The sequence below is a fragment of the Moschus berezovskii genome, chromosome 6 (assembly GCF_049115385.1).
Source record: "Moschus berezovskii isolate FMDL1 chromosome 6, NW_MosBer_1.0, whole genome shotgun sequence".
NCBI classification, from domain to species: Eukaryota; Metazoa; Chordata; class Mammalia; order Artiodactyla; family Moschidae; genus Moschus; species Moschus berezovskii.
Window position 1 is genome coordinate 107065151 of NC_142465.1, and position 25923 is coordinate 107091073.

The 25923-nt window shown below is 47.2% G+C and overlaps 2 protein-coding genes across 2 annotated transcripts in view; one reads left to right on the forward strand and one right to left on the reverse strand.

Moving 5' to 3' along the window:
* CLSTN3 (calsyntenin 3) overlaps positions 1-6716 on the reverse strand; it is a 61085-nt gene extending 54369 nt beyond the window's left edge. Inside the window, exons 1-2 of the mRNA XM_055395628.2 lie at positions 6410-6716; positions 1925-2014 (exon numbers count right to left, since the gene is read on the reverse strand). Of these exons, the coding sequence (XP_055251603.2) occupies positions 1925-1940 (16 nt within the window). The 5' untranslated portion in view covers positions 1941-2014; positions 6410-6716. The remainder of the gene's footprint in view (positions 1-1924; positions 2015-6409) is intronic.
* On the forward strand, positions 641-24820 carry C1RL (complement C1r subcomponent like). The gene is made up of 10 exons (XM_055395630.2): positions 641-760; positions 1506-1785; positions 4368-4554; positions 6139-6264; positions 6400-6474; positions 8073-10997; positions 12401-12616; positions 13264-13361; positions 13879-14216; positions 22237-24820. Exons 1-6 carry the CDS (start codon positions 678-680, stop codon positions 8843-8845), a joined length of 1524 nt encoding a protein of 507 aa, XP_055251605.2. The 5' UTR covers positions 641-677; the 3' UTR covers positions 8846-10997; positions 12401-12616; positions 13264-13361; positions 13879-14216; positions 22237-24820.
* Positions 24821-25923: the final 1103 nt, after the last annotated feature.

Consider the following 25923-nt stretch of genomic DNA (forward strand, 5'->3'; position numbering starts at 1 on the left):
GAAAAATCCCTGCACTGTGACCTACCAGGAGAGACAGGAATCAGCTTTATGGCTCGCGCTGGGCGTTCAGACAGGGCAGCCCTTTGTCCACAGACATGCCCCCCCTCACCTGCCTACAGAAACTTTGGCCTGAAACTGACCCTGCCCTGCGACAGCCTGAGCCTGCTGGACAGGCAGCGTCCGGGGCGGTGGGCGGGATTCGAGGGCTGCCTCAGGGCGGCCCCCAGCCGTGTTTGGTGAGGCGGGAGATAGGGCGGTCATAAAGTTCATTGTGTACAAGCGGCTGGCTGGTTGCAGAATGAGCAGGAGGTCAGGGAGGGAGAAGTCTTGCTGATTAAAGGCGAAAGACTAACTCAGAAGGAGCCATCCTACCGAGTGTGAGACACGCACACGGTAAAAATTAAACAGTGGGAAACAGACGAGAGTGAGTGCCCCCACCCACCCCTGATGGCCTCTCGGGGCCAGGGCCGTTGTGGAGTTGTTTTTCCTCTGCTTTGGGATAGGTGAGCTATTCTTGAATCAGACAGCAGGTGGCGGTCAACCCAGAGAATTAGAGAAAAGGGAACTGCGGAGAATTACTCAACTCATTTCCAGTAACTTCTCCCTCCTCCCCCACAGGGCCTTCTGCAGCACCACTTCCTGTTCCCTGGCCCGAGCCAAGTCCTCTCAGGGCTCAGATGTCGGGTTCCAGATGCCTGGTCTCAGAGTTGAGGGAACTGTCTCTGGGGAAGCTTCACTCCACCTGCTGCCCAGGCAACATGTGAGTGTGCCTGAAGGGGCTGGAGAGGCTGAGGAGGCTGGGGAGGCCAGAGAGGCTGAGGAGGTTGGAGAGGCTGAGGAGGCTGGGGAGGCTGAAGAGGCTGAGGAGGCTGGGGAGGCCAGAGAGGCTGAGGAGGTTGGAGAGGCTGAGGAGGCTGGGGAGGCTGAAGAGGCTGAGGAGGCTGGGGAGGCTGAGGAGAGTGTGGAGTCTAAAGAGTCTGGAGAGGCTGAGGAGGTTGGAGAGGCTGAGGAGGCTGGGGAGGCTGAAGAGGCTGAGGAGGCTGGGGAGGCTGAGGAGAGTGTGGAGTCTAAAGAGTCTGGAGAGGCTGAGGAGGTTGAGGAGATTGGAGGCCGAAGAGGCTGAGAGAAGTTTGAGGACATGGGAAAGACACCCTGGGACAGATGTGCATGCTCTCATACACACACACACATATAGCCTCCAGCAACCTTCCCTGGGGTGTGCTGGCTCGAGCTCCAGCCAGGACACTATCATATTTCAATGTCTCTCACTTGTAACCTCCAGGCTCATCAGATGCCAGAGTGGGCTGGGGTTGGCTGAAGCAGACAGAAAGCCCCCGCTTGGATGGGCCTCTCCAGGGAGGTGGGCCATGGTGGAAAATCCACAGTCTAAGCACAGGCTGACCAGGAGGCTGAAGGAACTGGGGCAGGAGGGGCCATAAGGGTGTGGACAGAGGTGCCCAGGCCTCTCAGCTCTTAGCACTGCCTGCCCCCTTATGTCTCCGCAGGCCCCAGGCCACAGCCATGCAGCCCCATCTGCCCTGGCCCACTCCCAGGTGGTGGTTCCTCCTCTGGGGAGTCCTCCAGGCTTGCCCCGCGCAGGGCTCCGTGGTGCTCCTGGCCCTGTGGCTGCCCCAGAAGCTGACGTCCCCTGGGTACCCAGAGCCATACATCAAAGGCCAGGAGAGCTCCATGGACATCGAGGCTCCAGAAGGCTATGCTGTGAGGCTCCTGTTCCAGGACTTTGACCTGGAGCCGTCCCCGGGCTGTGAACAGGACTCCGTCACAGTAAGCTGGGTGGAGTTCTGGAGGGACTTCGCATGGGGAGGGCCCCTGCTGAAGGCCCAGGGCAGCGGGAGGGGGCCAGGCCCTGAAACTTGAGGCTTACCCAGGAGGCCGGGTCTCCCAGCTGAGGCCCCATGCTTACCTGTGCACACTGCCATCTAGGCCCCACCAACGAGAGAGAAGGCCACAGGTCAGGAAGCCTCACCAAGGGACACACAAACACTTCAAATCCCTAGAGCCGAAAGCAAGAATTCACACATCAGTCATTAAAAATACATCATCAAGCATGTTGTCTGCCTGCACTGCCAGGCTCAGGAGCTGGATGTTCAGTTCAGTTAAATCGCTCAGTCGCGCTGGACTCTTTGCAACCCCATGGACTGCAGCATGCCAAGCTTCCCTGTCCATCAACAACTCCCGCAGCTTGCTCAAACTCATGTCCATTGAGTCAGTGATCCCATCCAACCAGCTCATTCTCTGTTGTCCCCTTCTCCTCCTGCCTTCAATCTTTCCCTGCATCAGCATCTTATCCAATGAGGCAGTTCGTCGCATCAGGTGGCCAAAGTATTGGAGCTTCATCATCAGTCCTTCCAAAGAATATTCAGGGTTGATTTCATTTAGGATTGACTGGTTTGATCTCCTTTCAGTCCAAGGGACTCTCGAGAGTCTTCTCCAACACCACAGTTCAAAAGCATCAATTCTTCAGTGCTCAGCCTTTCTTTACGGTCCAACTCTCACATCCATACGTGACTACTGGAAAAAATCATAGCTTTGACTAGACAGATCTTTGTTGGCAAGGTAATGTCTCAGTTTTTTAATATGCTGTCTAGGTTGGTCATAGCTTTTCTTCCAAGGAGCAAGCATCTTTTAATTTCATGGCTGCAGTCACCATCTGCAGTGATTTTGGAGCTCAAGAAAATAAAATCTGTCACTGTTTCCATTGTTTCCCCATCTATTTGCCATGAAGTAGTAGGAGCAGATGCCATGATCTTAGTTTTTCGAATGCTGAGTTTTAAGCCAGGTTTTTCACTCTTCTCTTTCACGTTCATCAAGAGGTTCTTTAGTTCCTCTTCACTTTCTGCCATAAGGGTGGTGTCATCTGCATATCTGAGGTTATTGATATTTCTCCTGGCAATCTTGATTTCAGCTTGTGCTTCATCCAGCCCGGCATTTCACATGATGTACTCGTAGAAGTTAAATAAGCAGGGTGACAATATACAGCCTTGACTTACTCCTTTCCCATTTTGGAACCAGTCCATTGTTCCATGTCCAGTTCTAACTTGCTTCTTGACTTGCATACAGGTTTCTCAGGAGGCAGGTAAGATGGTCTGGTATTCCCATAGATTTAAGAATGTTCCACAGTTTGTTGTGATCCACAGAGTCAAAGACTTTGGTGTAGTCAGTAAAGCAGAAGTAGATGGTTTTCTGGAATTCTCTTACTTTTTCTATGATCCAACAGATGTTGGCAATTTGATCTCTGGTTCCTCTGCCTTTTCTAACTCCACCTTGAACATCTGGAATTTCTCAGTTCACATACTGTTGATGCCTAGCTTGGAGAATTTTGAGCGTTACTTTGTTAATGTGTGAAATGAGTGCAAGTGTGCAGTAGTTTGAACATTCTTTGGCATTGCCTTTCTTTGGGATTGGAATGAAAACTGACCTTTTCCAGTCCTGTGGCCACTGCTGAGTTTTCCAAATTTGCTAGCATATTGAATGCAGCACTTTCATAGCATCATCTTTTAGGATTTGAAAGAGCTCAATTGGAATTCCATTACCTCCTCTAGCTTTGTTCTTAGTGACGCTTCTTAAGGCCCACTTGACTTCACATTCCAGGTTGTCTGTCTCTAGGTGAGTGATAACACCATCGTGATTATCTGGGTCATGAAGATCTTTTTTGTACAATTCTTCGGTGTCTTCTTGCCACCTCTTCTTAATATCTTCTGCTTCTGTTAGGTCCATACCATTTCTGTCCTTGATTGTGCCCATCTTTGCATGAAATATTCCCTTGGTATCTCTAATTTTCTTGAAGAGATCTCTAGTCTTTCCCATTCTATTGTTTTCCTCTATTTCTTTGCATTCTTCACTTAGGAAGGCTGTCTTCTCTCTCCTTGCTATTCTTTGAAACTCTGCACTTAGATGGGTATATCTTTCCTTTTCTCCTTTGCCTTTCGCTTCTCTTCTTTTCTCAGCTATTTGTAAGGCCTCCTCAGACAACCATTTTGTCTTTTTGCATTTCTTTTTCTTGGGAATGATTTTGATCACAACCTCCGGTACAATGTTATTATGAACTTCCATCCATAGCATTGTACAATCCATTTATTATAAGTTTCCATTTCAATTCTTGAAATAAGGTGGGCTGTATGTAACTATGGCAGGCTGAAGAAATCGGCTAGGTATCTGGTCATGGATTGAAGAAACTTGGGAACCAGGAATGGAATAGGAACTGAGTTAAGAAAGTTTCCGGGAGGTGGTACAGCTTCCAAACCCCAACCATGTGCAAGGTGGGGCTGGGGGCCACACTCTGACATGACCCTATGACCACGGGTGGTCAGGTTCACCCCGCAACTGCCTACCCCCTCCCCTTGCAGATCACAGCCAGTGGGATGGATCTCGGCCAGTTCTGCGGGCAGCAGGGCTCCCTGCTGGGCAGGCCCCCTGGTCGGAGGGAGTTTGTGTCCTCAGGGAGCAGTTTGCGGCTGACTTTCAGTGCACCGGCCTCTGAAGACAAGACCCCAGGCCTCCACAAGGGCTTCCTGGCCCTCTACCAAGCCGTGGGTGAGGGTGCCCCCAGGGTGCAGGGAGGGAAGTCCCTGCCCACAGCCCTGGCCCCAGTATTTTTTTTTTTAGATGTATTTATTTTTTGGCTGTGCTGGGTCCTCACTGATGCATGCCAGCTTTCTCCAGTTGCAGTGAGGGGGGCTACTCTCTACTTGCGGTGCTCGGGCTTCTTGCTGCGGTGGCTTCTCTTACTGTGGAACATGGGCTCAACAGCTGTACACGGGCTTAATTGCTCCGTGGTATGTGGGATCTTCCCCACCAGGGGTCAAACTCATGTTGCTTGCATTGCAAGGCAGATTCTTAATCACTGGAACACTAGGGAAGCCCTCCCTGGTATCTTGAAGTGACCAGTGGAAGCTGAGACTGGGGGTTCGGAACACTGGGGCTTAGCCCCTTGCTGCCCAGCCTGCCCTCTGGTGAGCAGCCTGGTACCTGGGGCACCAGCTCAGCTCCATTGTTTCCCTGCAGATTGACAGGCCCAGTGCTGGCAGATCATCTCATATTTTAACAGAAGCTGAAAATTCAGATTTTTAAGTGAAATTCTAGATTTACAAATGGTAACCCCAGGCTTTTTGAAAGATAAGACATGCCCGTGAGTAAAATTTTCAGTAAAAATAACTTTCTTCTGATCTCTGGCCCTTAGTCCCTGGCTCCCTTGACCAAAAATGACCCTGTTCTGTTTCCTGGGTATTCTTCCAAAGGCATTCTAGGCTGCTCAAATACAAATACTGTGGTGTGTGTGTGTTGCATACTAGTCACAATAGTTTAAATTTACCCTTTTTCATTCAATTAAATAAATAAATATGTGTGTGTATATATATATATATATATATACCATAACTTGTAGCTTGCAGGATCTTAGCTTCCTGACCAGAGATCAAACTCAGGCCCTAGCAGTGAAAGTGCTGAGTCCGAACCACTGCAGTATCAGGGTTTAGGCAATTAGCATTGCCTGATTCTTTTTAAAGACCATACAATATTCCTTTATTGATGCAGCATAGTATATTTAATCAGTCTTTCACTGATAGATAGTTAGATCCTACAAACAGTACAGCTCTGAATATCTTCGTATATACATCATTGAGCACATGCATGAGGATAAATTCTTAGAAATAAAAAATTGAAAAATGTGTGCAATTTTAATTTTGATATTGCTAAATTTCCCTACAAAAGTTTTACTAATTTACACTCCCACTAACCACATATGAAAAATGTCTGTTTCCGCTTCCCTGATTTCACAGTTATTTTCAAACTTTTTTAGCATTAACAATCTGATTGGTGTAAAACAATTCAAATAATTCAAATGTTTAAAAAAAGAAAAGACTGTGCTGGGAATTTCCTGTGGTCCAGTGGTTAGGACTTGATGCTTTCACTGTCAAGGACCTGGGTTTAGGTTTAATCCCTGGTCAGGGAACTAAGATCCTCCAAGCTGCGATGCAATGCCAAATAAAAAATAATAATAATAAAAATATCCGAAAGACTGTGCAGGTCAAATTAAATATGGCCACAGGCCAGATTCAACCCCTGGGTTGCCAGTTTGCAATTCTGTTTTCCATACTAATGACCACTGTTTTCCTATAGCTGTGAATTATACTCAGCCCATCAACCAGGCCACTGGGGGCCCCAAGGCCATCCACACACCTGGAGACAACCCCATTGAGACCCAGAGCTGCTGCCAGGAGCCCTATTACGAGGCCAAGCCCTCAGGTGAGTCCCCATCTGCTGAGGATTCAGCTCCTACCTGTCTTACTCCCCTCCCACCCCCGAGAGACCTGAGGCCTCTTTCAGCCCCTACTTCCCAGCTCTGAGCCTATTCTCTTCCTCCCTCATTTCCCTCCTCAGGGACACTCACCTGCACTGCCCAGGTGCCCTGGAAGCAGACCCAGGAAAGGGAGGAGGCTCCCCACTGTGTGCCTGGTGAGTGGGCATCTGTGGTGCCATGAAGACAGCCGCTTCCCAGAAGGGCCTCAGCTGAGTTTGGGCCTGTGGGTGCCAGACAGCCTTAGACTAGAAAGGGGGAAGGAGAGGCAGAAAGTGAGGAAGGAAAGGGGAACCAAGAAGGCCAGAAAAGGAGAAGCAAGGAGCTCACCCCCTCTTCTTGGGGGTCAAGGGATAACCCGGAAAGGAAAAGCCATAAATAAGCTAATCAGATGGAAAATGAAAGAGGAAGAGGAACAGAAAAGCTGAAATAAAAGAAAACCCTCTATTGACATAGTCTGCTTTAAGGATACACAGACAGGCTCTCTTCCCCCAAATATCTCCCTACCTTGATGGTATAGTGCCTGAAAGCCTAGCATTGTTTTAAAGCATTGTGTGTGTGTGTGTGTAATGTAAAGTTCATATAAAAATCGCTGAAGTGCACAATTCAGTCATTTTAGCATGTTCACAATTTGAGCAACCATTAGCACTTATTCTAGAACATTTCCATCATCCCCAAAAGAGACTCCAACTCTGCCTTCTCCCAGTCCTCTGGCAACCACTAACCACTTTCTATCTCTGTGGACTTGCCTGTTCTGGACATGGCATCTCAAGGGAATCATACAATAGCTTTTGTGCCTGGTTTCTTCCGTTCAGTGTAATCTTTTCCAGGTTCACCCATGTTCCTTTTCATGGCTGAATAGAATTCCACTGTGCAGATAAACCACTTTGTTTATCCATTCAGCGATGGGTTGACATTTGGGTCATTTACACTTTTCTGCCTTTTATGGGTATTGCCACAGCGAGAACACCTTTAGTTCTCTGCTATAGACCTAGGAGTGGAATTGCTGGCTCACATACTAACTCTGTGTTTAACTTTTTGAGGAATTGCCACACAGTTTTCCACAGCAGTTGAACCATTTTACATTCCTACCAGCAATAGATGATGGTTCAGATCTAGCATTGTTGGCTGGTCATGTATTTTGTTTTGTTTTGTTTTTAATTTTTTGACTGAGTCGTTCAGCTTGTGGGATCTTAGTTCAGTGACCAAGGACTGAATGGAATTACCATGGCAGTGAAAGCACAGAGTCCTAACCAGTGGATCACCAGGGAATTCCCTCAGATCCATTTTTGAAACTCAATCAAACATTGCCTTTCTAACCCAATCTTAGTACCTTTGTCAGGTTTTACTCCAGAGCCACAGAAAGCTCTAGGGGCAACCTGACCTCGTGCTCTGGGAGGGGGAGATGTCAAAATTACAGAAATGACACAAAAACAGGAGACACCACAGACAAATGCTGCTTGCTGCATGATATTGTTCAAAGAAGTTGGCAGGAAGTCTCAAAAAGTAGCTTAGGGAAAAAGGGGTGCCATTAGTTAAGAATCTGCACTTCCACTACAGAGAGCATGTGTTCAATCCCTGGTCAGGGAACTAAGATCCTACATGCCTGCATGGTGCAGCCAAATAAGTAAATAAATAAAGATTAAAGTTTAAAGGCAGCTTTAAAAATGGCTGAGGAGGAAGAGAAGGTTGCAGAAGCAGGTTTTCAATAAGCGTCTCTTGATACAGCGCTGACTTTACCCCTCCTCTCTCTCAGTCTGCGGACGGCCGGTGGTCCCCATCTCCCAGACCCGGGAGTCCCTTGGCGCCTCCAGAGCTGAGCTGGGCAGCTTCCCCTGGCAGGCCCTCACCAGCATCTATGGCAGGGGCGGCGGGGCCCTGCTGGGCGACCGCTGGGTTCTCACGGCTGCCCACACCATCCACCCCAAGGACAGCGTCTTGCTTGGGAGGAACCGGAGCGCCCAGGTGTTCCTCGGCCACACGGACACAGACCAGATGCTGGAGCTGGGCGGCCACCCCGTGCGCCGCGTGGTCGTGCACCCGGACTACCGTCAGGAGGAGCCCCACGACTTCCACGGAGACATCGCGCTCCTGGAGCTGGAGCGCAGCGTCCCCCTGGGCCCCCACCTCCTCCCAGTCTGCCTGCCGGACCGCGAGGCTCTGTACCAGCCCGGGCGGTGGGGCTACGTCAGCGGCTTCGGCGTGGAGATGGGCTGGCTGAGCACCAAGCTCAAGTATTCGCGGCTGCCAGTGGCCCCGAGGGCGGCCTGCGAGGCCTGGCTCCGGGAGCGGCAGAGGCCCGAGGCATTCACCGACGGCATGTTCTGCGCCGGGGACCAGACGCGGCCGCAGAGTGTCTGCCAGGGGGACAGCGGCGGCGCCTTCGTGGTGTGGGACGATCGCGCCCGGCGCTGGGTGGCCACGGGCATCGTGTCCTGGGGCGTCGGCTGTGGCGAGGGGTACGGCTTCTACACCAAAGTGCTCAACTACGTGGACTGGATCCGGGGAGTGATGGGCGGGAAGGACTGAGCCGGAGGGTCTGGGCTGGGCGCCCACTGTGGAGCCCACACTGGAGAGGGCTGGGTGCAGGACTGCGCCCTGGGCGTGGGTGGGTGGAGGCAGAGAGACCTAATTAGGCCACAGAGCCAAAGAAATCCTCTCCTCCCACAGCCCCTCCTCACCCTCCATCTTCCTAGGAGGCTTGTGCCACACCAGGGAAGCCCCATTAATCTCTGCTCTGAACTCCATCTCCAGGGAAAAAGCTTCTTCTGTATTCCCCTGTTCAAGTGCTGTGAAGGAGTAGTCTCAATTCATTTCATTTCTGGAATATTCCAAAGCCCCTGTAATCCACCTTCAAATACTCAAACTCTTGGCTTCACCAAGCACAACCATGGCGGCATTTGGAATCATAGCTCTTTTTGTTGTTTTAAATCAGGAGAAAAAAAAAATCAGGTGCTTCCTGTGTTACTTCATTGACTCCTTATACCAGCTTTGCAAAGGTTGAGTTGTTATCTGCTGTTTTACCAAGAAGGAAACTGAAGCTCAGGGAGATAAGGGACTTTTGCAAACCCTACAGCTGATACAGGACAGCGAAGACATGCTTTTCAGCACACCTCAACACCTCTAGGTGTCCTGAAGACCTGCTGTATCTCCCACTCCCCAGTCCCCACATCCTTTCAGGCACTCCCTTGGTGAAGATCACTATAGGTGCTCATGCCTTCCTGCTGACCCTGCTACTGCAGACTCCTCGGTGAGCCCAGCCCTGGGTGGACATTCCTGTAGGCGTGCCCAGCACTGCTAGACTCCCCAGGCCCTGTCCCCACCATCAAGCACTGCTCCACCTGAAAAGACTGTTTAATTTTAATAAGGACTTGAGCTGATGCTTTTTTTCATCTTCAGTTCAGTTCAGTTCAGTTCAGTCGCTCAGTCGTGTCCGACTCTCCGCGACCCCATGAATCACAGCACACCAGGCCTCCATGTCCATCACCAACTAGAGATGGGAATACCAGACCACCTGACCTGCCTCCTGAGAAATCTGTATGCAAGTCAGGAAGCAATAGTTAGAACTGGACATAGAACAACAGACTGGTTCCAAATAGGAAAAGGAGTACGTCAAGGTTGTATATTGTCACCCTGATTATTTAACTTATATGCAGAGTACATCATGAGAAACACTGGGCTGGATGAAGCACAAGCTGGAATCAAGATTGCCGGGAGAAATACCAGTAATTTCAGATATGCAGATGACAGCACCCTTATGGCCGAAAGTGAAGAAGAACTAAAGAGCCTCTTGGTGAAAGAGGAGAGTGAAAAAGTTGGCTTAAAACTCATCATTCAGAAAACTAAGACCATGGCATCTGGTCCCATCACTTCATGGCAAATAGATGGGGAAACAGTGGAAATAGTGACTGACTTTATTTTTTTGGGCTTCAAAATCATTGCAGATGGTGATTGCAGCCATGAAATTAAAAGATGCTTGCTCCTTGGAAGAAAAGTTATGACCAACCTAGATAGCATATTAAAAAGCAGAGACATTACTTTGCCAACAAAGGTCTGTCTAGACAAAGCTATGGTTTTTCCAGTAGTCATCTGTGGATGTGAGAGTTGGACTGTGAAGAAAGCTGAGTGCCAACGAATTGATGCTTTTGAACTGTAATGTTGGAGAAGACTCTTGAGAGTCCCTTGAACTGCAAGGAGATCCAACCAGTCCATCCTAAAGGGAATCAATCCTGAATATTCATTGGAAAGACTGATGCTGAAACTCCAATACTTTGACCACCCGAAGCAAAGAACTGGCTCATTTGAAAAGACCCTGATGCTGGGAAATATTGAAGGTGGGAAGAGAAGGGGACGACAGAGGATGAGACGGTTGGATGACATCACTGACTCAATGGACATGGGTTTGACTAAACTCTGGGAGATGGTGATGAACAGCAAGGCCTGGTGTGCTGCAGTCCATAGGATTGCAAAGAGTCAGACATGACCGAGCGACTGAACTGAACTGAGCTGATGCACAGTAAAAGAAGCAAATAAAATGCAGTTTTTCACATGGAACTGGAAAATAAATACTGTAAAACAGAAGAGAGAAAATTTGCTGGCCTTCAAGGTCAATTTAGCTATATGGTTAAAGACTGAATTTATCTTTGAAAAACAGCAGAATTCGAAGTTATACATACATGTGGTTAGTTCCATTTTTAAACCTATAGATAGTATAAAATATTCAAAATAGTAAACTGAGTTACTTTTAGTGATTGTGGCAGTTTTGTTTTCCCTTATTCTCCACTGTTTGCTAAATTTATTTATTTAAAGAGAATGTATTGGTTTTAATTACCATATTTATTTTTATTATTGAAAACATGATATGCGTTTCTCCCCTACCAAGGCAATGTCTAGAATATGTAAGGATATATTTTTTGCCTTGGTAGGGAGAAACTCATACCACATTTTCAATAATAAAAACAAGTAAGATAAATAAAAGTAACATATATTCATTAAATAAAATTTAGCAAATAGTGGAGTCTATACATCTGTATCTATATATCTATATCTGGACATATCTAGGTATAGATAGAGGTAGATACAGATATTGGTGCAGGTTTATAGGTATAAATATATCCACAGAGGGATAATCTCCATTAACTTAAGAGAGAAACCTTTTTCTCGCCAGAATCAAACCTTAAAAGGCATGACCAATATAACAATGTCTTCAGTACTGGTTTCAAAACAAGTGCCTGAGCAATCTTCATTCTTTCTTCCCAGGGTGTAAGTCAAGGGTATAACACAGTGTATGAACGAAGTGAATGTTAGTCGTTCAGTCCTGTCTGACTCTTTACTACACTATGAACTACAGCCTGCCAGGCTCCTCTGTCCATGGAATTTTCCAAGCAAGGATATTGGAGTGGGTTGCCATTTCCTTCTCCAGGGGATCTTCCAGACCCTGGAATAGAACCCTGGTCTCCTGCACTATGGGCAGATTCTTTACCATTTGATACCCTAGGGAAGCCCAACACTACATACAAGTCAAGGTGTTGTGTGTGTTTGGGCAGAGTGGGGGTCAGGCTGGGGCTGAGCTGATGAGGTCCAGTCATGTTAAATGGTCCTAGGACAGAACTCAGAATCCCTAGGATAGATGGAAGAGCTCTTGCCAAGACTTACCTTCTTGGACCACCTCGTCTACCTTTACGTCTTCCATCCTACCATCATGGTAAACACACAACGCACACAACACACACACATACAAACATACACACAGAAACGTAGACACACTGCTGTCCAGATATTAATGTGAAATTTGCTAGATCGGATGTGCCTTCTTTCTTTTCTAAGATCTTTTTTTATTTAGACCATTTTTAAAGTCTATTGAATTTGTTCCAATATTGTTTCTGTTTTATATTTTTGTTTTTTTGACCACAAGGCACGTGAGAGCCTAGCTCCACAAACAGGGATCAAACACTCGCCCCTTGCATTGGAAAGCGAAGTCTTAGCCACTGGATCCCCAGGGAAGTCCCTAGATGCCCCCTCTTTCTTGCCTCCTGATCTGGCCCTCACCCTCTCCCCTGTCTTCTGTCCTTCCTCACCTGACAGGGCACAGACCATGTCGTGGGTCATGTCGTGGATCAGCCCTGCCAGCAGATTCACTCCTTGGCTCTGACATAACAAGCCTGCTGAAGAAACCCTCCACCCAGGATCCACCTGGCCTCTTCTGTGTGCCTGCTCTCAGACTACATTCAGTGATGACCTGTTCATTGCCTCATAGGGAGCTGCCCCAGCGCCTGGGAATGCGCCTGGCACGTTAAATAGGTAGCTTCCAAATGGATAAGTGAGCGGGCAGGTGGAGAGATGGAGGGACTCATCTAATAGGGGAAACAAGCAGGATAGATGACAGAGGCCTGAGAACTCAGAGGCTATTCTGGATCTGAGCCTCCCGGGAGAACACATTGTCGTGGGGTCTCTGAGCCCTGGAGAGAAGGCTTCCCTAAAGAGCAGATGTTTAATACAGAACACAATGGCCTGAAGGGTGGGATATACAAGAGCCCTTTCTCCTCCAGGGCCCTGGCTTCTGCTCGGAAAAGATCGAGTCACCGGTGGTCCACAGCCAGCCTGTTTGCCCAGCCTCTGGCACTGTGACCCTCAGGGGCTCACACTCTGGACCAGATGCTGAGGATAAGAGGATGTCTCCAACCCGTCCTCAGCTGCCCTTGTTCCTCTAAGGGACAAGTTCATTGGCAGGCCTGAGTCCATTGAGAGGGGAGGAAGGGTTTTTTTTTTTTCTGGGATCTTAGTTCCTAGACCAGGGATCAAACCCATGTCCCCTATATTGGAAGCTGGGAGTCCTAACCCCTGGACCACCAGGGAAGTCCTGGGAGGGTCTTGAAACAGACCCTAGTGGTACTTGGGGTCGCAGCAGCCCCTGCTCTACGTGTCATTTTTGTAAATTTCTTTATTAGCTGCACCGCATGGCATGTGGGATCTTAGTTCCCTGGCCAGAGAGCGAACCCACACCCCCTGCGTTGGATACATGGTGTTTCAACCACTGGACCTTCAGGTAAGTTCCCTCAATGTGTCATTGCTGAGGGAAGCAGGGCGGGGCCCCAGGGCAACCAAGCTTGTCTCTCCTCTGCACCCTCCTGTACTTCCTGTTTCTAATCCTTGCTCCTGTTCCGTTATTCTGGGTATTGAACCCTGGTTGTTCCTGGACCAGAGCTGCTGGCTGACTAAGGACAGGAAGAACAGGGTTAACAGAGAAGAGAAGGCCAGGAAACAAGCCCCCTCAATTGCGATTTCCGGTGTCCTTTGGGTAGGAACCCTGAACACACAACTACAGTCCCCAGGAAGGCCCTGAGGAAGGGGGGATTCCCATGAGATTTAGAAAGGGACAGCTGGGCCTCCAACCCAAGGCTTTTCTGTCCCCAAAAGCCCCTCTCTAGCTCTTCCTGGGCTACCAGCATGGCTCAGAGGGTAAAGAAGCCACATGCAATGAGATAGACCGGGGTTCTATCCTGGGTTTGGGAATATCTCCTGGAGGAGGGCATGGCAACCCACTCAAGTATTCTTTCCTGCAGGTTCCCCATGGACAGAGAAACCGGTGGGCTACAGTCCATGGGGTTGGAAAGACACGACTGAGTGACTAAGCACAGCACAGCAGTTCCCCATCCAGGCCAGCAGGTGGCAGCACCATCAGGGATTTCAAACTAAACTGGAGACAGAATTTTTTTTCGTGGGTTTTCTTTATGAAAATATTTCATTCCATACAATCAACCTCGCAGAATGGTTTGCCCATTCCCCCTCCACAGCCCTTCCTCCCTCTTCGCTCCTCTGCATGACCCTGATCTCCGTGGACACAGAGTAGATGATGACGCTGTCATGAGAGTCAGGGATCCAACAACAGGCCCTGAAAAATGTGAGTAAGCCTGGCGGGGACCAAGGAAGGAGGCAGGCACCAGAGGAGACAGCCCTGGATACGCGAGGCCCCCTGTGTGCAGAGTTACTCAGGGAGGTGGGAGCATCCTGCCCCTCCCCATATACATGCCCCGTCCCTCCTCCTGGGGAGAAAGGAGACACAAACCTCAGGTGAGGCCACACTGCCTTCCTCCTCCAGCTCATAGGGAGCAGGAAGGTGAGGGGGGAGGCGGGCCTCGGCCTGGAGGGTCGGCCTCTGTGCCTGAGACCCTCTTCCATAGGTGGTCTCTCCCAGAGGCCTGGATAGTTGAAGGAAGGCTTCTCCAAAGAGCAGACATTTAATACAGAACACCATGGCCTGGAGGACAGGAGAGACAAGAGCCCTTTCTCCTCCCAGGGCCTGGTTTCCGCTCGGAAAAGACCAAGTCACTGGTGGTTCACAGTCACAGTGTCTGCACAGCCCCAGGTGCCGTGACCCTCAGGGGCTCACACTCTGGACCAGATGCTGAGGATAAGAGGATATCTCCAACCCGTCCCCAGCTGCCCTTGTTTCCCTAATGGACAAGTTCATTGGCAGTACTGAGTCCATTGTGAGGAGGGGGAAAGTTTTCTTTCTTTTTTTTCCGTTGCCCTGCATGTGGGATTTTACTTCCCCGACAAGGGATCAAACACATACGCTTTGCATTGGAACCTCAGAGTCTTAATCATTGGTTTTTGTTCAGCCACTCAGTCATGCCTGATTCTTCACGACCCCATGGACTGCAGCAAGCCAGGCTTCCCTGTGCTTCACCATCTCACCATCTTGCTAAAACTCATGTACATTGAGTCACTGATGCTATCCAATCATCTTGTCCTCCATTGTCCCTTTTCTCCTGCCTTTAATCTTTGCCAGCATGAGGGTCTTTTCTAATGAGTCAGGGCTCTTCTTCAGGTGGCCAGAGTATTGGAGCTTCAGCTTCAGCATCAGTCCTTCCAATGAATTTTCGGGACTGATTTCCTTTTGGATTGACTGGTTTGATCTCCTTGAAATCCAAGGGACTCTCAAGAGTCTTCTCCAACACAACAGTTCAAAAGCATCAATTTTTGGTGCTCAGCATTCTTTATGGTCCAAACCACATCCATACATGACTACTTGAAAAAACCATAGCTTTGATTAAATGGATCTTTGTCAGCAAAGTAATGTCTCTGCTTTTTAATATGCTGTCTAGATTGGTCATAGCTTTTCTTCCAAGGAACAAGCATCTTTTAGTTTCATGGCTGCAGTCACCATCTGCAGTGATTTTGGAGACCAAGAAAATAAAGTTTGTCACTGTTTCCCAATCTGTTTACCGTGAAGTGATGGGTCCAGATGCCATGACTTTAGTTTTCTAAGTGTTGAGTTTTAAGCCAGCTTTTTCACTCTCCTCTTTCACTTTCATCAAAAGGCTCTTCACTTCCACTTTGCTTTCAGCCATAAGGGTGGTGTCATTTGTATATCTGAGGTTATTGGTATTTCTCCCAGCAATCTTGATTCCAGCTTATGCTTCATCCAGCCCAGCATTTCACATGATATACTCTGCATATAAGTTAAATAAGCAGGGTGACAATATACAGCCTTGTCATACATCTTTCCCAGTTTGAAACCAGTCTGTTGTTCCATGTCCAGTTTTTGCTGTTGCTTCTTGACCTGCAAACAGGTTTCTCAGGAGGCAGGTTAGGTGGTCTGGTATTCCCATCGTTTTAAGAATGTTCCATAGTTTGTTGTGATCCACACAGTCAAAAGCTTTAGCATGGTCAATGAAGCAGAAATACATGTTTTTCTGGAACTCTCACGCTTTTTCTATGATCCAGTGGATGCTGGCAATTTGATTTCTGATTCCTCTGCCTTTTCTAAATACAGCTTGAACATCTGGAAGTTCTCAGTTCACATACTGTTGAAGCCTAGCTTGGAGAATTTTGAGCATTACTTTGTTAGCATGTGAATTGAATGCAATTGTGTGTTAGTTTGAATATTCTTTTGTACTGCATTTTTTAGGGATTGGAATGAAAACTGACCTTTTCCAGACCTGTGGCCACTGCTGAGTTTTCAAAATTTGCTGACATATTGAGTGCAGCACTTTCACAGCATCATCTTTTAGGATTTGAAATAGCTTAACTGGAATTCCATCACCTCCACTAGCTTTGTTCATAGTGATGCTTCCTAAGGCCCACTTGACTGCACATTCCAGGATGTCTGGCTCTAGGTGAGTGATCACACCATCGTGATTATCTGGGTCATGAAGATCTTTTTTGTACAGTTCTTCTGTGTATTCTTACCACCTCTTCTTAATATCCTCTGCTTCTGTTAGGTCCATACCATTTCTGTCCTTGATTGTGCCCATCTTTCCCTTGGTATCTCTAATTTTCTTGAAGAGATCTCTAGTGTTTCCCATTCTATTGTTTTCCTCTATTTCTTTGCATTGATCACTGAGATAGGCTTCCTTTTCTCTCCTTGCTATTCTTTGGAACTCTGCATTCAGATGGGTTTATCTTTCCTCTTCTTCTTTTCTTTTCGCTTCTCTTTTCTCAGCTATTTGTAAGGCCTCCTCAGACAACGATTTTGTCTTTTCACATTTCTTTTTCTTGGGGATAGATTTGATCACCACCTCCTGTACTATGTCACGAACCTCCATCCATAGTTCTCAGGCACTCTATTGGGTCTCATCTCTTGAATCTATTTATCACTTTCACTGTATAATCAATCATAAGAGATTTGATTCTGATCACACCTGAAATGCCTAGTGGTTTTCCCTACTTTCTTCAATTTAAGTCTGAATTTTGCAATAAGGTGTTCCTGATCTTAGCCACACTCAGCTTCTGGTCTTGATTTGCTGACTGTATAGAGCTTCTCCATCTTTGGCTGCAAAGAATATAGTCAATCTGATTTCATTATTGACCATTTGGTGATGTCCAAGAGTTGTCTGTTGTACTATTGAAAGAAGGTGTTTACTATGACCAGTACTTTCTCTTGGCAAAACTCTGTTAACATTTGCACTGCTTCATTTTGTACTCCAAGGCCAAACTTGCATCTTACTCCAGGTATCTCCTGACTTCCTACTTTTGCACTCCTGTACCCTACGATGAGCTGACTCTTTGGAAAAGACCCTGATGCTGGGAAAGATTAAGGGAAAGAGGAGAAGGGGACAACAGAGGATGAGATGGTTGGGTGGCATCACCGACTCAATGGACATGGGTTTGGGTGGACTCTGGGAGTTTGTGATGGACAGGGAGGCCTGGCATGTTGTGGTTCATGGGGTCACAAAGAGTCAGACACAACTGAGTGACTGAACTGAACTGAACCCTAAGATGAAAAGGACCATCTTTTTTTGGTGTTAGTTCTAGAAGGTCTTGTAGATCATCACAGAACTGTTCAATTCCAGCCTCCTTGGCATCAGTGGTTGGGACATAGACTTGGATTACTGTGATATTGAATGGTTTGCCTTGGAAATGAACAGAGATCTTTCTGTTGTTTTTGAGATTGCACCCAAGGACTGCATTTTGTACTCTTTTGTTGACTATGAGGGCTACTCCATTTCTTCTTAGGGATTCTTGCTCACAGTAGTGACTAAAATGGTCATCTGAATCAAATTCACCCCTTCTGGTCTATTTTAGCTCACTGATTCCTAAATATCGATGTACACTCTTGCCATCTCCTGTTTGACCACTTCCCCAAAGCGTTTGACTGTGTGGATCACAATAAACTGTGGGAAATTCTGAAAGAGATGGGAATACCAGACCACCTGACTTTCCTCTTGAGAAACCTATATGTAGGTCAGGAAGCAACAGTTAAAAGTAGACATCGAACAACAGACTGGTTCCAAATAGGAAAAGGAGTACGTCAAGGTTGTATATTGTCACCCTGCTTATTTAACTCATATTCAGAGTACATCATGAGGAACGCTGGGCTGAAGGAAGCACAAGCTGGAATCAAGATTGCCGGGAGAAATATCAATAACCTCAGATATGCAGATGACACCACCCTTATGGCAGAAAGTGAAGAATAACTAAAGAGCCTCTTGATGAAAGTGAAAGAGGAGAGTGAAAAAGTTGACTTAAAGCTCAACATTCAGAAAACTAAGATCATGGCATCCAGTCCCATCATTTCATGGCAAATAGATGGGGAAACAGTGTGGACAGTGGCCGACTTTATTTTTCTAGGCTCCAAAATCACTGCAGATGGTGATTGCAACCATGAAATTAAAAGACGCTTACTCCTTGGAAGGAAAGTTATGACCAACCTAGACAGCATATTCAAAAGCAGAGACATTACTTTGCCAACAAAAGTCCGTCTAGTCAAGGCTATGGTTTTTCCAGTGGTCATGTATGGATGTGAGAGTTGGACTATAAAGAAAGCTGAACGCCAAAAAATTGATGCTTTTTAACTGTGGTGTTGAACTCTGGTGTTGGAGAAGACTCTTGAGAGTCCCTTGGACTGCAAGGAGATCTAACCAGTCCATCCTAGAGATCAGTCCTGGGTGTTCATTGGAAGGACTGATGTTGAAGCTGAAACTCCAGTATTTTGGCCACCTGATGCGAAGAGCTGACTCATTTGAAAAGACCCTAATGCTGGGAGAGATTGAGGGCAGGAGGAGAAGGGGACGACAGAGGGTGAGATGGTTGGATGGCATCATCGACTCAATGGACATGGGTTTGGGTGAACTCCGGGAGTTGGTGATGGACAGGGAGCCCTGGCGTGTTGCGTTATGGGGTCGCAAAGAGTCAGACACGACTGAGCAACTGAACTGAACTGAATTTACCTTGATTCATGGAACTAACATTCCAGGTTCCTGTGCAATATTGTTGTTTACAGCATTGAACTTTACTTTCAGCACCAGTCACATCCACAATTGGACACTGTTTCCATTTTGGCTCTTCCTCTTATTCCTTCTGGAGCTGTTCATTCGCTCTTCTCCAGTAGCATATTGGGCACTTACTGACCTGGGAAGTTCATCTTTCGGTGTCGTGTCTTTTTGCCTTTTCATACTGGACCACCAGGGAAGTCCTGTTTTAAGATAGACTCTAGTGGTGCTTTGGGGTCATGGCAGTCCCTGTTCTACATGTCATTTTTTAAAATCTCTTTATTAGAAGCACCAAATGACATGTGGGATCTTAGTTCCCTGACGAGGGATCAAACCTGTTCCCTCTGGATCGGAAACATGGATTTTTAGCCATTATACCACCAGGTAAATTCCCTCAACTTGTCATCCCTGAGAGAAGCAGAGCAGGGTCCCAGGTCAACCAAGCTTCTCTCTCCTCTGCGCCCTCCTGTACTCCCCGCATTCCCCGTCTCTAACCCTTGTTCCTGCCCCATTATCCTGGGCATTGAACCCTGGTCATTACTGGACCAGAGCTGCTGGTGGACTAAGGACAAGGAGAATGGGATTAAGGGAGAAGAGACTTCCATTTCCACTGCTCTTTGGGTAGAAACCCTGAACATAGCCTGAACCCTGAACACAGCCGCGGTCACCAGAAAGGGCCTTGAGGAAGTGGGGATTCCCATCAGATTTAGAAAGGAACATCCGGGCCTCCAACCCAAGGCTTTTCTGTCCCTAGAAATGCAGAAGCATCTCTAGCCCTTCCCTCTGTGGGCCAGCAGGTGGCAGCACAATCAGGGATTTCAAAACTAAATCAAACGGGGAAACTTTTTTTTTTTTGGTTTTCTGTATGCAAATAGTTCATTCCTTACAATCTTCCTTCCAGAATGGCTCCCCCATTTCTTCTCCAATGTCCGTCCCTCCCCCTTCCCCTCTCTGCATGACCCGCTCTCCCTGGATGCAGAGTGGATGAAGACCTTGTCACGAGAGTCAGGGATCCGACAACAGGCCTTGAGAAATGTGAGAAAGCCTGGTGGGAACCAAGGAAGGAGTGATACTAGAGGGAACAATCCTGGGCACGGGAGGACTGCTGTGCCCATAATTACTCAGGGAGGTGGGAGCACACTGCCCCTCCCCATACACCTTATCCCTCCAGGGTTCACACGCGTGCACACTCGCAAACACTTGCCCCATCCCTTTTCCCAGGGAGAAAGGAGACTCAGACTCAGGAGGTGAGGCCACACTGCCTTCCTCCTCCAGCTCATAGGGAGCAGCAAGGTGGGGGCGGGGGTCCCTCGGCCTGGAGGGTCAGCCTCTGTGCCTGAGACCCTCTTCCATTGGTGGTCTCTCCCAGAGGCCTTGCTGAGCATGTGGGAGCCCTTTCAGAGACCATGACTGAAGACTCTGACCCTCAGTTAACTGGTCCCAAGCCAGCCCAATCCCAGAAGGGGACGGAGAGAGGGGACAGAGCAGGGAGGAGGCTGGGGAGAGAGGTGGGGGAGTGTGACGGCCTCTGGACTGGACACTGCCCCGGGGAGGGGCACCCAGTGCAGCAGCTGCAGAGAGCAGCCTCCCCTCCACCCACCACACCCACCCTAGGACATCCCCCTGAGATCGAGATCCCAATGCAGGTGTCTGGGTTCCATACCTGGTCAGAGAACTAGATCCCGCACGCCACAACTAAGAGTTCGCGTGGCCTCAACGAAGATGGAAGATCCTGCCTGCCATGGTCAAGACCCTGAGCAGCCAAGTAAATAAATAATAAACAAATAGAACAAATAGTTTTCACAAAAAAGAAAAATACACAATACAAAAAGAAAGAAAGAAATGCCATCTCTGCCTTTAAAACAAATGTAGTGGTTGGATACTGACTTACACTGAGATCCAGACTGTGTGAAATGATGCTTTTTCCTCTTCCTGAAATCCCCTCCACATCGCTACACATCTAAATTATATCCACCCACCGAGGCGAGATTCAGATACAATCCAGTGTCCTTTACCCATAACCCTTGGGTCCAGATATGCTTCAAAACTCAAGATTTTATGGCTTTTGGAAAAACCAGTGCAGGGAATCCCTTGGCAGTTCATTGTAAGGACTCCAGGTCTCATTGCTGAGAACTCAGGTTCAATCCCTGGTCGGGGAACTAAGATTCCCCAAGCCTCAAAACATGCCCCCCCGCAAAAAAGACTCCCCCAGGTATAGAGACCCAATAACTAACATCTTCTCTTGTGCCACCTCCCAAGGGGCTGGAATAATGCTCCATCATCAAACATTAATATCTCTGCAGCTAAACAGATTGAGGAGAAGGCAATGGCAACCCACTCCAGTACTCTTGCCTGGAAAATCCCGTGGATGGAGGAGCCTGGTAGGCTGCAGTCCATGGGGTCACGAGGAGTCAGACACGACTGAGCGACTTCACTTTCATTTTTCACTTTCATGCATTGGAGAAGGAAATGGCAACCCACTCCAGTTTTCTTGCCTGGAGAATCCCAGGGACGGGGGAGCCTGGTGGGCTGCCATCTATGTGGTCTCACAGAGTCGGACACGACTGAAGTGACTTAGCAGCAGCAGCAGCAAACAGATTGATCCTCACAATAAGTAGAATTAAGTTACCAATTAGTTATCATTACACATTCTATTTATAAATTACTTTAAGTCAGTTTAGGTTAGGTTTTGGTGCCAAACATGGGGGGAAAAAAACAAAAACGAAACACTTTGATTCCAGAGCTTTTTGGAATTTAGAGCTTCAGATAAGGGAACAAGGGGTGGTGGACCTGTACACCTCCTCATCAGAGCCTTCCCTGACTCCCCCAGCTTTCCTCCTGTCCTTTGTCACTTTCTACCCCCATCTTAGGGACTGCATTCCAATGAATCTACAACTTCATCAAGTGAAAATGCCCCCTTATTTGACATACCCCTAGGAATTTTTTAAGTTGCCGAATAAACTGTCCCATATCATTGATTCCAAGATACATTTAAATTCAGAAGTGTTCTAAACAAACAATGTTGGATATTGTGGGTCCTTCTTCAGAGCAATTTATCACATTAACATTTATTCCATCTATTGATATGGCAGTGAGCCGTGTTTTTTTGTTCATTTGGTTTGTTTGTTTTGATGTGGACCACTTTTTAAGTCTTTATTGAATTTATTAGAATATTGCTTCTGTTTTATGTTTTGTTTTTTTTAGCCACAAGCCATCTGGAATCTTAGCTCCTCGACCAGGGATTGAACCTACACTCCTGCCCTGGAAGGTGAAGTCTTAACCACTGGACTGCCTGGGAAGTCCCTGCGAGAGAGTTTTTAAACATAAATGTCAGTACTTGATGGACTGTTTGAGCTATTAAAAACAGCTTTACATTAAAATAATGGCAAGTGTAAATCTGCAAAATAGTCACGAAAATTATTCTATTCCAAACCATATAAGTGGAATGATCATGAAGGCAGATAGGCATTTCTGTTGAGCAGCTGTGGTGACAAAAACATAAAGAGACTTACTTGCTCACCAACTCTGAAATTATTCAATTTTCAATAATGACACAATTCTTGGTATTTAAAAAATAATTTGTAATTAGCATCTAAACTGAGACTTTGTTGATGTTTTTGTTGTGCTACTTCAAACTTGCATAAAATGGTGCCATACCGTATCTAGTGTCTTGGTGAGGTGATGAAAGAGAAACAATATGTGATATATGTAATCACTAAGTTTAGAGTCCCATTTTTTAGGGAATTCTATTTGCTTTAAAACACTGGGGATGTACATGGGACTTTCTCAGTGGTCGTGGTTAAGACTCATTGCTGCCACTTCAGGGGGCATGAATTCAACCCCTGGTCAAGGACATTCTGGAAAATTAAAATACTAGAGATAGAGTTGAGGTTGAGTGGGGATTATCAATGAAACAAAATTGGCCATAGGTTATGAGAGTGTTAATAACCTTTGTAGGGAGGCCAGCGATCCCCAACAGCAGGAGGAAATAGCCCCGGATCTAATTGCTCTTCTCCAGAGGCCGAGAATCTCAGCATTGTTCACGGCTCATAGCAGCAACCTTTCATCTTGGGATTTCGTCTGGGATCAGGACAAGGTAAAGACAGTCAGAGCTCTAGTTCTTTGTTCTCCTAGCAAATACGTTTTTTGCTTTACTTTGCTAACTGTACAGTGTGCCTGTGTGTGTGGCTGACTGAAAGAAATGCACAAACAAATGCGAAGCAAGAGTTGTGTCTTAATCTGCGGTTCTGTGGCAACCTCATATGGTTTATGGCAGAAATCACTGGGGGATTATGCTGCTGCTAAGTCGCTTCAGTCGTGTCCAACTCTGTGCGACCCCATAGATGGCAGCCGACCAGGCTCCACCGTCCCTGGGATTCTCCAGGCAAGAACACTGGAGTGTGTTGCCATTTCCTTCTCCATTGGGGGATTATACCGACCTGCTAATGTCAGGAGGCACCCAATGACTCCTCTGGGGGAGCAATCAGTGATGAGTGAAGCATGTGGATGGAACTCTCCTTTCTTGGTCAAACTTTCTGGTCTCTTTGACCACGTCGTAACTGCCTGGGAATTAGAAGTACTAACCTAATCTGTCAGATCATAGACTTTCAAGGGACTTGTGATCCATGCTTACTATGTACTTTTACTTAGATCCCAAGTTTGGAAGAGCCTAGCCTTGCTAGGAACCATAAGTTACAAGAACATATTAAGGAACAAGGCAGAATTCTAGCTCCAGGAACATCTCTCAGGTTAGAGGTCACTCTTTTGGCCGCCTGCCTCAGGGGCCAGTGACCTAAAAGTGAATCTTTGCCATGGCTGTGCCTCCAATCTATGTGAATAGAATCAGTGCTGGTGATCATGAGGTTTTGAGGACACAGATCGGGAATTCCAGGGTCTGGTCAGATTGGAAGTGCAATGGGCTTCTTCCTTTGATAGCACTAGCTCTTAGTGGACCAAAGGAAGCTCTCTGGTGGCTTTTGTCTCAACTCCTTAGGTATTCTTTCTGTGGAATCTGTGGAATGAACTGGAAGGATTGGCCTTAATATCTCAAGGACAAAAATCACTTTTTTCTCACTGGCTGGCCCATCACCACCTCTTTTGCTATCACATACACTGATGTGGTGACACTCAGAAAGGGCATTTTGGTTGTTGTCCATCCCCTTATGACTCACCACTTCTACTGCAGTCAGGACCGTGCTCAGGAATGTGCAGTCACACGGAGGACGGATGCTTCCCCCTAGTAGTCCTAGCTTGGAAGGCATTCTGGAAAGCTACTCTGTTGCACGCCAGGTGGCATCAGAGAAAGAAAAAAAAATCAGGCAAAGGTTTTAATGGTGAGGAACTGGACTTCAATCTTGGATGCCATCGGGTCTACCCCTGGTGCATCTCCTCCCCACCTTGGTGGTAGAACCAGGACGGATGAGGAAGGAGCCCATGTCGGTAAGGGACAGACTAAATCTGACAGGGAAGGAAAGCTTCGGTGGAAAGTCTGTCTCCACCCCATCTAGAGCAGGGAGGGATGCCTCCAGTAAAATAAAAGCCAAGGCTGTAGATGCCACTTTTTTCTCTTACAGATGGGAGCTAGCAGTTCCAGAACCACCCCCTTTAAAATGTATTTTTAAAAAACTGAAACAAATTAGATCTACAGAGTTTTAAAAAGACATGCCTGATCTTCTGTGATACTGAATGGTCACAGTATCCTTTGGAAGATGGGGAATGCTGGCCAGTTGAAGGGTCTCTTAATTATAATAACTGTTTTACAGTTAGACTGGCTCTGTAAAAAAAACAAGAAAAATGGGCAGAAGTGCCATATGCATTGCTCTTTCTGTCTGCAAGACATGCCAGACTTGTGTCTTAAGGGTGCAGATTTGGGTGTGAAATCTTCAGCTCCCTCCTGTCCTCTTACTTTGCCTGTTTATGGGGCTCCTAACTAAACAAGTTGAGAGTTAGGAGACTCTTCCAGGAGGAGTTGCCTCAGTCTCAGTAGAAATTCTAACAGTTCCAATTGCAGTTGAGACTATTTAGAGAATCCAAAAAGTATATAGAAGACTTTATGGGACTAACTTTACTTTATGACCTTACTTGGAGGGACATAATATATGTCTTGGTACAGACACTAAGTCCCAACTCCAAAACTCAAGTTTTGGGGAAAAGCTGTTGCCTATGGAGATAAATGGCTTGGTAATGAATCAGCAGAAAAGGGAGAGGTCAAGACAGCCACCTTCTCTACTGGGAATCAGACGGTCCCCACAACAGAACAGAGTCAGACTGATTATAACATGGCTAAAGAAAGATGAGAACCAGAGTCGCTTTGTCAGATGTGTTCTTGTCAGGACTCAAGTGGGTGCACGCTAAGACTTTTTGCCAATTTGACTAACATAGAACAGGGAGAGAAGGAAGTTCCTGGTAAGTTCCTAGACAGACTGCAGGAAGCCCTTCACAGATTCATTGAGATTGATCCCTAACTTGCAGAGGAAGGAATGATCTTAAAAGAGAGACCTCTCACTCAGTTGGCTCCAGATATCCACTAAAACAGGCGTGTGGACCAAATCAGTCTTTGATAACCTGGTGCAAGTGGCTCAGACAGTTTATTATGGCAGGTAGGAGGAGGAGAAGAGGCAGAAAAAGACCAGGAAAGATGGAAGCCTGGGCAATGGCTTTCAGATCTGCTCTAAAACAGCCAGAGGAAAATGCCCAGAGGGACCCAGGTGAAAAGGGACAGACTTGCTATTACTGTGCAAAGGAGGGGCATCTCAAGTGAGGTTGCTCTCAGGTGTCTAAGTCGCCCCCAGCTCCATGTCAGGTCTTCAAAGGACCACACTGGAGAGGAGACTGCCCTCTGAGGCATGGGCCCCAGGGGTCGGACTCACAGACAATCAGAACTGAAGGTGC

Excerpts from the sequence above, each read along its gene's own strand:
- C1RL (XM_055395630.2), top strand. The coding sequence starts at position 678 with ATGTCGGGTTCCAGATGCCTGGTCTCAGAGTTGAGGGAACTGTCTCTG. Across the intron at positions 1,786-4,367 it reads GTGAACAGGACTCCGTCACA|ATCACAGCCAGTGGGATGGA; the intron begins GTAAGCTGGGTG and ends CTCCCCTTGCAG. Across the intron at positions 4,555-6,138 it reads GGCCCTCTACCAAGCCGTGG|CTGTGAATTATACTCAGCCC; the intron begins GTGAGGGTGCCC and ends GTTTTCCTATAG.